This window comes from Lissotriton vulgaris, chromosome 3_1, assembly GCF_964263255.1.
Source record: "Lissotriton vulgaris chromosome 3_1, aLisVul1.2, whole genome shotgun sequence".
In the NCBI taxonomy this organism is placed as follows: Eukaryota; Metazoa; Chordata; class Amphibia; order Caudata; family Salamandridae; genus Lissotriton; species Lissotriton vulgaris.
Genome location: NC_141689.1, coordinates 1511710175 through 1511728876, shown reverse-complemented (window position 1 = coordinate 1511728876; position 18702 = coordinate 1511710175). Strand labels below are relative to the sequence as shown.

General features: G+C 42.4%; 1 protein-coding gene across 1 annotated transcript in view; it reads right to left on the bottom strand.

The window, feature by feature from the left end:
- The window catches only part of NOA1 (nitric oxide associated 1), a 73589-nt gene that overhangs the window by 18425 nt on the left and 36462 nt on the right, over positions 1-18702 (bottom strand). The window contains exons 3-4 of the mRNA XM_086961977.1: positions 12148-12312; positions 6133-6344 (exon numbers count right to left, since the gene is read on the bottom strand). Coding sequence (XP_086818103.1) covers positions 6133-6344; positions 12148-12312 — 377 coding nt within the window. The remainder of the gene's footprint in view (positions 1-6132; positions 6345-12147; positions 12313-18702) is intronic.

The window sequence follows — 18702 nt, the reverse complement described above, 5'->3', positions numbered from 1 at the left end:
CTCACTTTTTGTTCCCTTCCCTTGCACAACGCTGAGTGCCCTGGGTTGAGGTGCAGAACCTGCCATTTATATAGATGGCGGAACAGGAATAAGCATTAGAATAAACCGCTCATTGATGAGAAAACAACTACACATCTCACACATTTTGCATCGCATTCTAAAAGCATTGCTGATGAGAAGGTGCGCCTAAGGTAAGCCCGTCTGCGCCCGTCCGCGGCCGACCGGGGCTAGGGGCTAGTCCCCCTGTCCTTTCTCTCGGATATTCATCTTCTGATCTTTTACATCTACATGCTAACTGGCCTCTCACAGCCATTACTCGGTTGAAACTCGAATCATCAGGGTTGCTATGCATCAGGGACTCGTTCCCTGAGATTTCGTCGCCCCCTTTACGAGTTTCTGCTGCTCTTTCCCCTCTGTCCCCCCTCGCTGGCACGGATCCCTCTTCTACCAAAGGGCCTCTGTTATCAAAATTCTCATTGAGCTATCTTAACACTCGCACACTGGTTAGACACCAGTTGATAATTTTCAATTACCTAGACTCCGTGAAACCCGATATATTGATGTTGACCGAGACCTGGCTCAATGCTGATTCCACCCCAGACATTCTTGCGGCTATCCCTCCTGGCTACTATATTTTGCAAGCAGACCGAGCCTCTGATAGGCCCGGTGGAGGAGTAGCAGCGATCATTACATCCTCTATCAGATTTTCCTCACTAACTACGGTCTGTATTCCTTTGGTTGATCATCTCGTGCTGAGATTGGAATCCTCAGCACACTCTTGATTTGTGTGTTAGCATACCGCCCCCCTCAACCTATGCCTAACTTTTTAACGCTGTTTGGTGAGATGCTTTCCGAACTTATCATTAATAACTCTAATATCCTAATTTTAGGAGATTTTAATTATTGGCCTTTTGACGAAAAGGAGAGTACCTGCTCCATTATGTTTTTGGATCTTTTATCTGGTATGAACTGCTGCCAACATATAAATACCCCGACCCACATTAAAGGTCATGTCTTGGACCAGGTCTGGACATCTAATGTGGAGATCTCGGCTCCCCTTATTTCCCCCTGCTTATGGTCAGATCATTTTATAATTTCTTTTTCCTTTACAGTTACCCCCTGTCCCAGCAGAATTCTGCAGAGCAACTTTCAAGCCCGGAATTGGAATAGGGCGGATCTTGGTGAATTTGTTGACCTACTTAAAATTTCTCCCCCCCCCACGCAGCCAACTCTACTGATTCTATTGACACCCAAGCCTCAGTTCTTACGAACTGGCTTGTATCAGCCAGCAATGTTGTGGCCCCGCTCAAACACATCAAGCTTAAACGTCCACATGATGCACAAAAGTGGTTCACTGAAGACCTTAAAGCTCTAAAGTTTGAGCTTAGGCAGGCTGAGCGTCAATGGCGGCGAGGTTATGCTGCTGACACTAAGTCGCTGTACTGGTCCCTGCTCAAAGAATATAAAATCGCGATTGTATCTGCTAAGACCTCTTATTTTTCACAAAAAATTGTTAACTCTGCGACTAAAACGAAAGACATCTTCTCCATAGTGGAGGAGTTATCACCCCGGACAGGATTACCATCAAACCCCTCCCCTATCAAGCGCTCTGCGACTCCCTTAATCAGTATTTTGTGGATAAGATTGCTAACATTAAAAAGAGCATCTCTCTCGCCGGCCCCCCTCTTTCCACTGGGTCCGTTCTCTCTTTGTCCCTTCCTAATTTGCAGCAACTTACTCAGATTCCCCCTATCTCAGAGGATGAGTTTTCGATCTTGTTAAGTAAGGTCACCTCTGGGTCCCCGACTGACTGCTGTCCTCCTCTGATTCTGCGTGAGGCTTTTATAGCCTGCCCGCTTCCCCCCTTGAGACTTCTAAATTTGTTCCTGTCTTCCGGTTCGGTTCCCAGTTCCTTCAAGGAGGCCGAGGTCGTGCCCATTTTAAAAAAACCCACGGCAGACCCGACAATCATGAGCAATTTTCGTCCCATCTCCCTCCTCCCCTACCTTAGTAAAGTGCTGGAGTCTCATGTTACCAACACCTTGAGCTCCTTCATTGAGCACTCCCAATATCTTGACTCCCAACAGGCCGGTTTTCGATCCGCCCATTCTACGGAGTCAGTTATACTCTCAGTTATGGAAGAACTGCGGAGAGGAGCGGACTCTAACACCAGCCAGGTTTTGGTGCTCCTGGATCTGTCGGCCGCCTTTGACACGGTCGACCATAATATTTTGGTCGACCGTGTCGAGGAGGCTGGCATCCGGGGCACCGCTCTGGACTGGGTTCGCTCCTTCTTGTCCAATCGCCAGCAGGCGGTTCGGCTCTCCCAGTTCACCGCTGACAGGGTAGGTTTAACTTGGAGTCCCGCAGGGTTCTTCGTTATCCCCCCTTCTTTCTAATTTATATCTGACCCCTCTCATTCGGTCTCTACGAGGCGATCATGTCACCGCGTTTAATTACGCGGATGACATTCAGCTGATTTTTAACATTGATGGTTCGGCAGAGTCTATTCACACCTTCCAGTCCACCCTCTGCCACATCAGCGATTGGATGGGGGTTAACCATCTGAAGCTCAACCCCGACAAGACTGAATTGATCCTTGTCGGGGGTGCCGCCAACCCGTGGAAATCCACCTTCTGGCCGGCGAGCCTGGGCTCTCCCCCTAATCCAGTCGACTCAGCAAAAAGTCTGGGTGTTATCATCAGTAACGATCTCACGATGAAGCCCCAGATTAATGCTGTAGTCTCTTCTAGTTTTTTTCAGCTCCGGAAGATAGCCCGTTTTTTGACCATTGAAGCACTTACCTTAGTTCTGCTGGCATTAGTCATTTCAAGAATTGACTATGCCAATTCACTTTATGTAGGCATTCCGTCCTATTTGATGAAGAGGCTTCCGCTTATCCAGAACCAAGCTGCACGCCTCATTTACCATCAGCCCAGACACCGTCATGTCAGCCCCTTGTTAAAGTCCCTTCACTGGCTTCCCGTGTCTGAACGGTGCAAATTCAAGCTAGGCTGCATCATTTTTAAGTCCCTTGCTGGTTTGAGCCCTTTTTTCATTTCTTCACTATTACACCCCTATGTTCCTGCCCGCAATCTACGTTCCTCCCACCTTGCCTTACTCAAGGTCCCCGTTTTTAAAAGTAAGAAACATGGAGGTTCAAGATTCTCTTTTCTTGCTCCTTTCTTTTGGAACTCACTCCCTCTGAACATTAGACTCGTTTCTCCCTATGCACGTTTTAGATCTCTTCTTAAAACCTATTTGTTTTGTAATGCCTTCTGCTAATGCCTATGTGTTGTGAGCTGTCTCCACCCTGTGTGCTCGAGCGCCAAGAAACCGCTAGGTGTTAGCTGCGCTTTAAAAGTAATTTTTACATTACATTACATTACAAGACGTGATGCCCCACAGACTACGCTGGTACCAGACCTTGAGAGGCCAAGGAGGATGGTTGGGAGAGAGAAGAAGACTCAGCTGTATTTTTTGTGCGTTTGCTTATGGCACCTTTCTCTAGGATTGAAATATCAGGGTTTTATGAGACTAACAAACCGTAAATCCCAAAAGCGGCTGCCACCTAGTAGAATAAATACCCTTAAAAACCTTTATTGTGCGTGTCCGGTGTTCCCTTCCGCCCGAGGGTCATTGAGCCGCCTATAGAATCCATGTCAGTGGAAGAGAGAAGTTGACTAAAGAGAGTACATATGTTTTATGAACCTTGCAAGAAAATAAACACTGATTAACTATCATTGAGTCTACTGCACATTAAAGGTGATTCGGGCGATGATGATCAACCAGGCATGTTAAATATTGATGCTAGAATTATTACACTCCCTACAGCAGAAGGTAGCTCTGGAACGTTGTGCAAGGTTCAATCCCACAGGTAAAAGCCAGAGAGAGTAGAGTTAAACACAAATCAGGGTGGAGACGGAAATAATGGAAGGATAAGCAATGATCATGGAGGACATCAATGCTGTCTGAGTTATAACCAGATAGGTAGTCTCATCAGAGACCACAGGAGCCCTACGATTACCAAACAATATGCAAGTCCTCGTGAATAACTTACTGTAGATCAATGCCCCTTCAACTGACATCAATCAGCCCCTACGCAAGTCTTTCACAACTTTGATGTTGAAAACAACAGGGTCAAATTTGCCCAGTATACCGTCAAGAAGTGTGCCTCACGTAAGTGTTTAACATGTCACTTAGCTACTAATTACCATGAATTGAGGCACTTCACGTTATCATGGGAAAGCAGCGATGTGCATCAACACGTCCACCATTGAAAGATGGCTTAGGATGTATTTATTTATAATGTTTTCTATAGCGCGAACATGACCAGTGACGGTATCAGAGCGCTTTACATTAAAGGGACGAACGAGATAATTAGGAGACATGAGAAAACAGTCAAAAAATAAGAAACAGGTGCAAAACAGAGAGCTTAACGGGTTGCAAAAGAATGACCTCCATAGAAAGTCAGTAATAAAATGGTCATGGTCTGCCTGCAAATGACTCCACTGCACATGCAGGCACTTTATGTGGGCCTTGGAACACCACACAGCTACAAAGGATCAAATGAGGCTGCAGAATACACGACTAGGAAACTACGCTGTAGTAGTCAGTTTGGATATAATCTGGAAAACTAGTATAAATATATCTGGCGTACTGGCTAACGTTTCCTTGCATGCATGGTATTCTACTTCATCGCCACTAGCTGGTCTAAAAAGATAGCTCCTGTGTGATCTTTGAATTTTGGAATTGTTTATGTAGCATTTTTTCCTATGAGAAGTTAATATCTTTGATTTATTTTACGAATTTCAGCAGTAACTCCCTACATAATTGAAATGGTGCAACGAGGAATTCAAATACATTATCGAGGTGAAAAAGATGTTCTTTTATTCGAATGGTTACTCCTACTTTTCCTTTACCCCAGTGAAATGTCATCCACAGCAAAAGTTCAAAAATCTGGGGGCTCCGAATGCAATTTTAGAATGAATTGCCCGTCTCTTTGCCCATGGACTTATCCAGGTCCTATTCATTTTTGCAACAGAAAATATAACTATTAACTTTAAGCACCACATTTATGACAATATTCTAAAGTGCATGCAATGAACACTTTATAGGTGACAGGGAAATAAAAAAACATAACTCTGACCAGCATTCAAAAGTTAAACACTATTCTCGCGAACCAAAACCCCCAAAAAGAACCATTTTGGGTGAGGGGTGGGAGGTTCAGGCACAAGTCTTGCCTTTCCATAGATATTTACACATCTCTAAACGAACTACTGGGTACTGTTCGCAGTGCAGACTATCTGTTGGAGTACATATGACCATTTAACATTTATCCTTTTGTTTTCATACGGACTTTTTTCCATGCAGAGTAAAGATTTGTTCAACACCGCCTGAAAATATGGGTGCATTTTGAGCAGTTTTGTGCACCAGTCGCGGCTCGCACGACTCATGTGTGTGTGTGTGTGTGTGTGTGTGTGTGGGGAGGGGGGGGGGGGCAGGGGTTCTCATGGGTGGGGGGGGTCCCAATGGTTCGGGGGGCAAGAAACACCTCCGCCATCCCGCCCACCAACCGGGCATACCCTACTGCTCACCCACAACTAGGCCTACCCTGCCTTCTGCTTTCTCGCAGCTCAAGAAGCTGAAACATAAAATGGCATTTAAAATACCATTTTGTTTCTGCTTCTCACACTGCGAGAAAGTAGTGAGGCAACACTCCTCCGCCCTAATGGAGGAGCCGCCCCTGTTTTGCACTATCTGTTGTCTTATCAGTTTTCTTTTTCAGGAAAAAGGTAACATGAGCAACTCAATTTGGTAAATGATTTGGGAACCTTGAGAATACCTGCAACTTACCGCAACGACAACTGTGATCCTCTCCTGCACCCAGAAGATTTTAACCCCAAATTCTAAGCGCACCCAGAGACTTCTTGGAATAGCACTTAGTAGAGAAAAAAAGCTCACCAGGTCTCCAAAATGAATACACTTGCACAATACCCTTCTTTAAAGTAAGCACTGTTTATAGAGAACTGCTTAGGAAATAGAATATTCATCAATTTTTAGGCGCATTTTAGCTCCATATCCCTACTTATAGTAATTCTAAAATTGTCCAAACAATTAAAAAATCCTTACACAATTCTCTTTTACGATTCCTGGGGTGTCATAGAACCAGTTAGCATGTTTTAACTCATCAGATGTAAACTCCAACTTCTCTTCAGTTTTCTTAGATAAGGAAACTGGCTTAGCATCTTCTTCCATGCCGAAAGAAAGTGCATCAGCATCAAACTCTACAACGTCCTCGTCTGTATCTTTCTTTTGAAATCTGAAAGTTCTTCCAACTCTTCCTAAAATAACAACACAAGACACCGTCAACATTTCAAGTTAGGGCAGTGCTGCAGATCTCGTCATGATGCAAGTCAAACTATTAGGAGGAATGAAAGCAGCATCACAAGAATGGACCCTCAGCAATTCATATTTCCTTGCAGCTCAAAGTATACCTTTAATTCCATGCTTTTCAACCACTGTCCGTGTAAATTACCTTCGTAACTGTTTCTCTGATTTCTGTTTCGCTCAAGCATAAACGGTGTGTTTTCAGTATATAATATTTTATGAATTACATAAAGCATGAATTGATAAGATAATACTATACATGTAGGCGTTAGTGCATTTGATGGAATTCCATTCAGGGTAGAATCAAGGGTGCTAGATATAATTATAATCAGCACGGGGTCATCATAATTGATCTATGTATCCATAATATGATAAGTTTACATTCACACTTGGACACTTTACCCAAGCCCATTCAGGGCCCAATAGAAGGAATCGGGAAGTTTTAAGGTCAAGGAGCGACTATTTTAAGACTAATATATTGAAGGAAACACTTCCTTTTGGGATCGCCTGTGCATGAAGTCACTTTATGTAATATTAGTCAATAAGTTTACAGTGGCACTTAGACACTTTACCCATGCCCATACGGGGCATAATGAAATTAATTAAAGGAGATTAAAGGTCAGGGAACGACGGCATTAAGATGGGTATATTCAAGGAAATAATTCCTTTGGGACTGTTTGTGCATAAAGTCACTATGAAATACCAATTAACACGTTTACAATGGCACTTAGACACTTTACTTGAGTCCATATAGGGAGAAGTAAAATAAATGATTGTGGTTATAGTGCACAAAGTTGCTTGATCAAAGATCGTTTGAAAAGTTTACATCAGCACTTAGACACTTTATCCAAGCTCATTTGGGGCGTAATGGAATGAAATATTTAAGAATAAAAGGTATAGTGTTATGCAATGTATGTCAATGGTATAACAATAATGGAAATACATATTTATCATTACTGTTTTTATTTGCAGAAGGATGTAATATGGAACACAGAGTATGTGAAGATGAACATTTCTTTAAAATGGCTGACCTGTTTACTTTCTGCAAAGTTGCAATTGATACAGAGGTCCGTTGTTGATTGTGAGGATACATTCTCTAGCAGAAGTAAAATGTTCTGAAGGGTTAAAAATAATGGTGGATAATGAAGACACTGATATTAACAAAGGCCGAAAAGCCTTTGTCAGTTTATGGTAGTTTTTTAATAAAGCTTGAAAGAAGTGCGCAGTATTTTTCTTTTGGGAGTTCTCAATGGTCCGTGGAATCGCCTCCGCGAGTAGCTGCACCCGTTGAATGTGAGAGCAGCGGTTTCGACAGCTTGTTATGAAGCATTCTGGGTATTGTATTAATCTCAAACATACATTTTTAATAAAAGTGAAATATTTCAGTAGTGTAATTGTATACAGTCACATTTTCTCTAGATGTTTGGTCTTGGATTTTGCCTTTTTGTGTTGGCTGAGTGCCCTATTGTCATAGTTCTAATAATTTCAATGTACACACTACAATACTTAAATATCACTGATAGCCATATACAGTTGAAAGTGATGTATATAATATATTATAGGGCCAAGAGTCCAACTTCATATTTATCATAATGTAGTCAGACTGCTGGTAGTACAGTATTTAATTTTATTAGTACATGTGCCAATTCATGATTTAAGGTAATGCCAATTTCCTTTTTACTGTATATCTCACAAATGTACATACATTTCTTTGTCAGCATAGCCCAAAGAGAAACTTGGTATGTACTTTTATTATTATTATTATTATTATTATTGTAAAAAAAAGTGTTTTTTGTGACCTATCCCCTCCTCTCTCATTTTTGGGGACATTGGCAATCCCGAAGCATGGGGTCCTGGGACCGTTAGTCTCAGGGAGATAAGGCACGCACCCTCCACATCTTTATATTAAGGGTTCAGGCCCCAGGGCCTTTCTAAACTGGGACCGGGGGGCACCTCCTCCCCTATATGTCAGCGCCAGGTAACGGGGTCCACTGGGCCTTCCAAGGCTCGGGGCGGGGGCATGTCCCAAATTTGGCACTCGTTTAGCATAGTTAGCTCAGGTCTGGAATATCAAATTAGGTGCAATTCCATACAAGGGATCAAAAGATAAGGGATTGGGGTGCTCCCATAGTACAGTTTGCTCACAGTTACTGGAAAACACCCTGATCACATTTATACTATGAAAGTAGACCTTTACTCGGAAAGCATGCTTTTTAAAATTGGTTTGGTGCAAATCTGTTCTGTAGTTTTTAAGATGTACTCATTCAAAAGAGTTATTGGGTGGGCTTGGAAGGATTAAAACTTTTGAATATTTTGACCACTTAAAATGCCCGATTTCAGTAACACATTTGATTATCTGTTGCAGGGGCTCAAATGTTTTTTTCCACTGTTTTGAAAATTGCCAGCTTGCACCAAATTGTAATGTTTGCAGTATAAGAGAAATTTAACTGCAAAGAGGTTGGAGGCATGGAAATAAAGGGGCTTGGGGAACTTGTTTGTGCAGCTGCAATTTTGTATTAGGAGAAAAAGACAACTTTGTCGTAAAAATCGTTAAACAGGATATGGTTGAGTAAAGACCCTAGTAGGATGCACGGGTAGGTGCAGTAGGCCGAGCCAAATGTCAGACTGCTATTAACATCTGCTGTGCACAGTGGAGATTGGCCACTCCCAGGAAGTTGACTGACGAAGGGTTGGGTGTAGAGCCAAGTCTTCTGACGTGCTCAGCATCAAGTGGATATGAAGTGAATCACGAACATTGAAATTCAACGGGGGAAAAACGGTTCATGGTTAGTTTTGAGTCAGTGAATACAAGCAAACCAATACAAAATTAGTCGACTATAGTATGCAATGCATATAACTTGTGCTGTCATCCAAGTTTTGCTCTGTGTAAAACAGGCTTTTTCTCATGTACCACTAAGCAAGGAGTACACCTAACATGGAAGGAGTTATAGTGTGAAAGACATAAGAGGAGCCATGTTATATGGTCCAATATTGCAACTGGGTGGTTCCGCGCACATCATAATCCATGAGACAAAAGGTTGATTGGTTTGTAAATGTCACCAGAACCCGCAGATGGCAACATAAGCACGTATTAATACACATTATTCATTATGTATTTTTCATATTACATGTTTATTTTGCTGTAGTTCGTTTTAATGTTTTTTTTCCCCCAAAAAGAAATGTTTACTTAAAATAGTAAGTGAAATTTTGGACTACACTGTTAGGCTGACTGCAGGAAAAGAAGGAGCAATAATTATGTTTTAAGAACATAGAATTTTAGGGGGAAAAGTGTGGTAAAAAAACACATTCTGTATGAAAGCATGTTTAAGTTGTTCTCTTCAAGGTGCCGATACCAAAAAGCACAAAATATTTAGGTTTTGTTTACCTTTCAAGAATAGTTTATATATAAAACAATGGTCAGAGCCAGTGAATTATATAATTCTGTGGTATGTACTGAATACGTTTAGCTGTATTCCAATTGCCACATCATTTTCAGAGAGGTTTGAGGGTTATCATTAGGATTTATTTATTTATAAAGCTTTATATAGCGTGAACTTATGGTTCATATGAGTTTTCATGCTACCCCATTTTGTGAAATAAAGCCCCAAAATACCTCAAATGTAGTACATATCTATTATATATTGTTTCAGATGTTTTATGTGTTTATTCCTTTTGTATATTCTTACTTGTGGTCAATACTGGGTTTATGTCCTTCCTCCCTTCCTTTGTAAAGCGCTCTGATATCCCTTGGGATCTTGTTTGCGCTATGTAAAACTTTATAAATAACTAAATAAAATAAATCACCAACTCTGCTTTTACCTACGGTTGTGATGTTCTTCCTGTAAGAGTTTCCTAGCCAGTCTACGATGCAAAAACCGATGCTTGGCAGGGTGGTTGTGCACCAGTGGTAGATAGTGTAGTCTTTTACAGTGGATTGCAAAAATCAGTGTACTTTGTTAACTGGTGATGTTATCATTGCTGGAAATTGGGTACTGAGCATCTTGCGCTTTGTTGTGCACTGTAAATCACTGCCTCAGTGTAGACGGATAACTTTATCGTTTCATGAAAATGTAATTGATAAGTGTTTTGTTAATGTACCGAATTAAATAAAAAAGCAATTAAACAGCCTTCAGAAGATGTAGAAAACATTAAAACATGCAGGCTTCCATGTCATCATTAGCAAAATACTGTGAGAGATCCATTAAGACAGCAGTCTTTGTGAAAGCTCTGCAGGGGGCGGGCAAGTGTGGTAAACCAGCCTTTTCGTTTGCTACCATCATTACTTGTAAGGGAGGTTTCTTACTTTCCGTTCTTCTCCAGGTTTCTCAACAGTTGCCTCCAGAAGCAGGATCTCTCTTCCCCAGACAAAAGGCATGCTTATGTCTCTCTGCCCTTTAGGCGTTTGCTAAAACCCACCTTTTCAGGCAAGTCTGCCCTGCTCTTGCCTCTCTGCCAAACGACCCTTTCAAACATTCACAGCACTTGTTCTACAGCTCTGTTCATCTTAAAGAGTTCTCCATACATCCTCCATCTACTTTTTTAGGTCTTGATACAGACAGCTATAGCTATTGTTGCCGACACACAACTTAAGTGAACTTTGTGTTGGCCCCTTGCTCACCACTGTATGGCTTTGTTGTCTACCTCACATATCTGCTCTTGATTTAGTGGCTTGACTTGCTATTCTTGTGTTAGCCCCGCCCAGTGTAGTTCGGTCTCACAGTTTTCTAGTTGGAAAAGATGTATCCTCCCACTGTTAAATTTAGGAAACTGTTTGTTAAATATTTAGCATCCCATGAGATTACGTGTTCCCTAACGCTCTCCCTTTCTTGTTTCTGTGCCTCCTCCCTGTGCAACCCTTGTATTCCGCTCGCTCTTTCCTTATGCATGTGCTTCGATGTCTATCTTGGAATGGATTTGCTTTCATAGAAAAAAAAGTACAAGATTGCCTGCCAAGCGCATGTGGCATGTCATAAACAGTCTGCATGTGACAGGCAATGAAAAAAAGCAAAGTCAATAGTTTAGCCTTTTAGAGCAGAGGCCTACTGACTTTGCCCAAACTTGTTTCACCATTCCTCCAGTATCCTAGCAGTAATTTCGATTCTAGTCTTTTGCATACTGTATGGCCACTAGATACCTTGGCCTGAGTGACCACTAGAACTGCAAGGCCAATTCAAAGGTGCACTTTTCAGCCCATTGCTTTTCGGGTTGAAGGAAACATTTCCACAAATAGTGCCTTTTCTTTGTGAGTTCCATGGCTACATGCCCTTCAAAACTGGCTTTCAGCAGCCTAAGACATTAAAACCAACTGCCACGATAAAAGGCAGTTTTAAAACTGAATGTTTTCAATTTTTCTAACAAGAAATTCTAAACGAGGCACAATTATATTTTCCTAATCAGATAAGACATTTGTCATGTCATACAAGTATCTGTAGGAAATACTAAATAGTATGTATTTCTTCTATTTCAACAGTGAGCGAACAGCGGATCACTCGCCATACTGCAAGGGGCAGGAAACTGTATTGCAGAACAAAAGATATTCTTTCACGAAAAGGAAGGGGGAAGGGGGCAGGGGGCGTGTGTATGTGTGTATGCACGCTTCCTTCTGCTCCAAGCAGTACAATCCTGCCTTTCTATGAAGCCAGTTCTTGGGAATTCGTGTTTTCGTAAAATCTGACCTACACATTCCATAGACCTATAGATAACTGAGCTGCTTACAGTGGTAAGTGATGCACGACACAGAATACAGAGCACCTTTACCTATCAAATAGCCTTGCTTTTTAAGGTGCTTGAGGTGTTTTCGTTCGTCTTCGCTCAAGTCTTGTTCACGCTGCAGTGCATCAGCCTTTAGTCTCTCCATCCTCCTGAACATCCTGAATGGCGTAGGATTAACAATGGGAAACTTTAAGAGGTTCAATGTTGTACCTGGAAGGCAGAGGAAAGTAAAAGCAGAGAGATGAAATGGTAAAATGCACAACAAATCCCGAGTCATAGTCGAAAATTAGTACTAAAGAGAAGATTAAATGCACTCGAATGACAAACACATGGGCAACTGTTTTTTAGATCGAGCCCGAGTCAGCCAGCATGCGCTGCTCTGCGAGACTTCTTGTAGTGGAGTATGTAAGAGAAGCGCCGCCCACTCCCTGCCCATATTTTTTCATTGGCTTGTGTCATTGTCCTTCGTAAACACTGGTTTGCAAGTTGTTGTTAGGGTTGTTAGTCCCTCCTTGGTACCGCCTTGTCTGCATTTGTAATCTCCCATGGCGACGGCCCCCTTTACTTCGGAGGCGAATGGCATGCCTTATTTAGACAGTTAGCACTCTTTACTTTAATGGGTTTCTCCTACAGCGGGCACGACGTGCTTCCCCCGCCATACACGTTTTTACTTTCAAGCAGCCCCGGTCAATGGCGGGCGCTTCTTTGAAGTGAAATAGGTCTCGCATTTCCAAGAGTTTGATCTATTGCCATTGTTAATGCTAAACTCTCGTAAATGCGAGATGTATTGTACTGCAAATGTTTCTTTAGAAATGTATTAATATAGCCTCAGCTCTAACAACTGCGCTTTTATTTTGTTATTTGCTGCACTGAACAACGCATGTCTTTTTTTCTGTTTATGTTGTCTTTGCTTATGGCACCAGCGCTTTAGCTTTAAACATCTTAAGCTAAAGTGCGGGTGCCGCAATTGCTTCAAAAGGAAAGAAAGCAATCACGGCACCCGCACTTTAGCGGACGATGTTTAGAGCCAATACGCAGAGCCGCGATAATTGCTTTGTAATTGGAAATGCTTGTGTATTGAGGTACGCAACGCTTAGCCAGTGGAGCCTTGCACCGTGTGTCACAATCGAGAGTTGAATTTTAATAAAATGAAGTTATAGGTGAAATGTTTTTGACATATAACAGTAGACTTTTATGCCAGTTGATATTGGTGTTGTGTGAAAATAAATAGACAAGTGACCCGCTCAGAATCTCATCTAGTCTTTAGAACTCTGCATCTTCCTAGATTCCCTGCCTGCCTACCCAGGTCAGTGCCCAATGTTGCAGCTGAACAGGTCTGTAAATATGAGATTTCAATCTCCTCTCCTTCATACCCACGAATGACGGGATCCCTACTCGTGGTTTGAATTCAGCCATTTTGAAGCGCAGAACAATCCCAAATTAAAAAAGAACAACAATTCTTCTGGTGCATTATTCAGATTATTACCCCGGTTGTTTAATTTGGGCACATTTTGGCAAGATGCCAGTTTTGTGACCTCAGGAGTCGAAAAGGATTCCTGGTGCTCGCTTTATCATTAGGATTGACCCCTGCATGTTTTCTGTGATGTGTTGAGGGCACAGTTTTATTATACTTCGGTTAAACACTGTTTTTGATCTGTTGTTCAACCCCCTCACCCCCTGCTGAGTGCATCAGGTTTCGTCACATGCAGCCGCCCCCTAGCCCTAGATTTAAACTATTCCGAGGTGGACTGTGGGTTTTACAATCAAAACCCAAAGAATGTCTGTCTCCTTCTAAAACATTTTAAGGTAAAATTGACTAGTTGTTCGAGGAGAATCTCCGGTGCGTCACTACTAATTGTGCAGCAGGTGCAGTGCAGTGAGGCCCAGGCGTGAGAAGGGCCTACTGAACATCAGTGGCAATGACGTGTCTTCTACTACCCTACCAGAAGAGGCTGGAACGTTTAACCTGTCTGCACTAGGGCCTATAGTTCCCTTGATACTCGACTTCTATTGCGAGTTTAAATTAGTTTTTGCTACATAAATTAAACATCTCTTTACTGGACATAATTAATGTAATGTTTGTCCTTGGGTATCAGGTGTGCTTAAGGTACAGTAGTTCTCAATTTTGGTCCATGTAGGTACACTACAGGTTAAAGCCAATAATAAACAGAAGCTTGTTCCTATATAGCTTGTAACACTACATATGTCCGTTCTCCAAGTGCCCTAAATAACTAGTGATACCCATTTAATGGTACTCGGTTTATGGACCTCTGGAAGATGAGAGGCTTTGTTGACTCTGCTCCGATTCCAAGTCATCAGCTTCACTAACATCAGATGTCAGCAGTGTGTGCTTAACTACGTTGCATTTAAAATAGATATTGAAGGAAATCTGATGCAAGTACCATCAGGTACTAATCTGGCTTCCGTCGTCAGACCTGGATTGGTTAAGGCTTGAATCAGTCCTAGGAACCTGAACAACAGTCATGTCACCTTTCCTCTTGCTATCCATCACTTTGGGGAACTTGCTTTGCTAAAACTCCTGTAGGAAGACTTGTGGTGAGTTAGGTGGGGCCGATATAACTAAGCATTCACCCTGGTTTAACATTTTGGGTAAACAGTGAAGTAGGAATCTGGAAGCCAGTGTATTTTTGTGCCCATCAAACTCGGCGCTCGTTATGCATAGCAAAGGTGGTTTGATGATCTGTAAAGCGAAGCATGCGGCCTGTATGGATTTTAATGTTGTCATACATTCTAACATTATTTGATGTACTCCCTAGAAACGTCTGGAGCTGTTCCCACTGCCACTCGTACATCTCCCACTAGGGAAGCATACATTAAGGGAACCTTTGTGAATGGACGGCAGCGAGGGAGCATGTCCCAACAAGCATTGAAAATGATAGGAAACAGTGAGAAAGAGAGAATGAAGGGATGAAAAAGAACCTGCGAGACTGAGATTCAGAAACGGGTAGTGAGGAGAAAGCCAGGGATGGAATACGGACGGGGGACCTTACTGTTGCGGAATTTGGCCGTTTCAGTGGCTTCCTAAAAACCTGTTGAGCCCCTGCACTTATTCCAAAAGAATAACTAGGATTATTACTTTAAAAACCTAAGCTTCAACAGCGACTGATGTGTGAACTTACATCCAATCTTGGCTTTTTAGACAGACTCCACCCGCAGTTTACGCTCCCCATTCAAAAGTGTGACGTCACACGCTGCACGGTGTTCCGGTCTAAAAATGCAGGTCGTACTAAAGGAGCACATTTTACAGGAGTCACCTGACAGGTTTTTGGATAACACCATGGACCTCGTTCAGTGTTTGTGACACTTCCGGTTGATGCAGAAATTAAACTCCTGATCACTTATACAGCCCACCCCACAAATACATCTTCTCTTTTAGTTTAAATAAAATACATGTTTCTTACCTTATTTAAGGGGCACGGATTTTAGCAACCTTGGCAGGATGTTCGCCTGATTTACAAATTATACACCGACCTCTGCAGCAGCCCATCTAGGGTGACCAACCGTCCGTAAATTTCACGGACCGTCCGTAATTGGGACCTCACGTCCGTTGTCCGTGAGGATCCCTTTTACGGACGCCTTTTGTCCGTAATTTTGGGTATGGCAGGGAACAGCACTGTTCCCTGCATGAAGCCTCAGCACCCTGATGGGGCGCCTCGCACTCCTCCTCGGAGCACAGGAGCAGCCCCACCCTTCCATTGTCATTCTGTATGGGGCTGAATGATGCATACAGAATGACAATGGGCCCCTCTGGGGTGTTACAGCATGAGGTGGTCGGCCTCCTACAACTTCTGTCAGCAGAAGACTGCCTGAGGGGTGGGGGCGGCGGGGGAGTAGTTTCTTGGCGTTTCCAGAAGAGATTTGTTTTCACTCAGGAGGCCTCTCAGGCTGGCAGCGAGTTTGAGCAGATTAGAGAGGTAAACCGGAGAGTTATTTTGGATTGTGTTGTAGGCAGGAGTTCTCAGTTTTAAATTTATTCTAGACAGAAGACAATGTAACTAAAGGAGGCTTGTGGGGACATTAATACATTTAATTGAAAATGGGATAAGTGGAGTGTAGAGCAATTTTGAGTGGGAGGAGTTTGGATTGGGTGATGCCCATTAGAGTGCCCCCTTAATTTTCTAAATACACACGTTGCTGAATACACTTGTAATCATTATTGGCATCAGGGGTTTAATCCTCTACAGTGAACGCATCTAATCCAGTGGTTCATGCACGTGTTCTCACCCCTAGAAAAACGACAGATTCTGAAGAGACTCAATGGAAGAATGAAGATTTTTTAATAGTTCACGTCTAGGAACTGCCATGTGATATATGTTTTGGCCCTTCGACGATAGATTTTACCATGATAAAGTTTGTGTAAGGGACAAAACGTGTTGGCAAGGCTAATTCCTGTTTTTTTGTTAATAGATTGAGTCTATCGAATAAAGCATTATACTATTGAATGAAGATTAGTTTTGCCATATTTTGTGAATCCAAGGGGAATTATGGATTATCTCTTCTCTCTTAACATTTCACTGAATGCCGAGGACTTATAGTACATTGTGAAGTTTTGAGTATGCCACCCTACTAAAATATTATATTCTGAGCCATCCAGGTTTGAATGTTTACATGTACAGAATGGAGCCAGGTTAAGCAGTGATGAGGTTTTTACGGTGTATTTCGGTTGTTCTGGAAAAAGTCTAGCTCCTTGGAATGTTAGTCCATGTATTGACCAGTTCTGTTACCAGCATTTGCACCCTTATACCATTTGTGGTGCACTGTACTTCTTTAGGATCGCACTATTCTTTCAATACAGTTGTGGAATTTTGACTGGTGCATTGTGTTAGTAAAGCTTTGTTTGTCCAGGTTCTTGTGTAATAATTTTTTATATTGGTTAGTGTGAAAAATAAACGGTGAGATGGGGGCTTTGTGGTGCACTGTGTGCATGGTTGCATGTGCCAAAGGATAGGTTTATTTAATTCCACTGGGGTCAGAGGCTATTAGAGTGACAGTCTCGCCATTTTAGAACTGGTGCATTTTCAATAATAAAGGAAGACATGATTGCTGCTTTTTTATTTTATGCAACTAACAACCAATGACAAAGCCAATAGTTCTGGCTTGTTGCAGGTGTAACGTTACTTGTTGTGTTATATGGATACAATGACAGAAGACGCAAGATACCAGTCAGGCGGTACACCATACTAAGCACAGATTGTTAGCTTATGTGTTTAAAGCCGCACCCTTAATTACATCAAATATCCACTTTGGAGAGACCCCACAGTTTTTTCATCCCACTTAAAGCCCTGGAAACAACACCATGTCGCAGTCACCTCATGGCCAGGCACTGTGCATCATACATGACTCAGATTGCCTATGTGCAAGGTCATAGTGAACCCTTCCCCGACCCAACCCTTGCTTTAGGAACTAGAGCAAGGGTGACGTTCTTGATGGGCCACTTCTGTCTGCAACTCTGCAGACAAAGGCTCATTTCATCATTAAAATGAAAAGGTGGGTGTGTGAGTAATTGAAGGGATGGGTGGATAGCTAGATAGATTAGTGAAAAGGTGAATGGATGAATGAGGGTGAATGGATGGATGGATAATGAGAGAAAGGATGGATGGATGAGTGAGTAAGTGGAAGGATGAATAATACAAAATGTAAAAAGATAGATGTATGGGTGGAAGGGTAGAAGAATTGGTAAAAGGGTGGATGGATGACTGAAATGATGGAGGGATGAGTTAAAGGGTGGATGATTGGCGAGTGAATGGGTGGATGGATAAGTACAATGATGGATGGATTGATGAATTGATAAGTGAAAGGGTGAAAGGATGGACCAATGAGTGAAAGGGTGGATGTAAGGTTGGATGGATGGATGAGTGAGTGAAAGGGAGGGTAGATGAACAAAAGGATGGATAGATGAGTGAAGGAGTGAAAGCATGGAGGGATGGATGTCTGATAGGGTCAATGGGTGGATTCATGCGTGGATGAGTAGATGGATGGGTGGAAGGAAGGATGGCTTAGTGAAAGGGTTGATGGAGAGAGAAAGGGAGGATGGATGACAAAAGGTGAATGGGTGGAAGGATGAGTGACTGAGTGGATGGATGAGAAAGTGAAAGGATGACTGGATGGGTGAAAGGCTAAAAGGCTGGATGGATGAGTGAATGGATGGATGGGTACAAGAATGGATGGATGAGTGTACCAATGGATAGGGTGAAAGGGTGGATGGATGGTTATCTGAATGGATGAGTGAAAGGGTGGATGGAGGGATGGATGGATGAGTGAAATGATGGATAGAAGGATACATGCTGGATAGGTTTGCAAATGGTTGAATATGTTTGGATATGGATGGGCTTAATTATATACTATTGCGCGACCTCCTCTGATGTGTCTGAAAAACGTACCTTTTGTCCCGAAGGTTTGTCCTGAATTTTGACTTCCTGTCCTGAATTTTTGTTCTGAATTTTCACCTTTTGTCCTGAATTTTTACACTCACTGTCCTGAATTTGGACCCATGCCAGTTGGTCACCCTAAGCCCATCAACCCACTGAGCTGCTTTATGGCTAACAGTGGTTTAATCAAAGCTTTCTTAACTTCACCAAT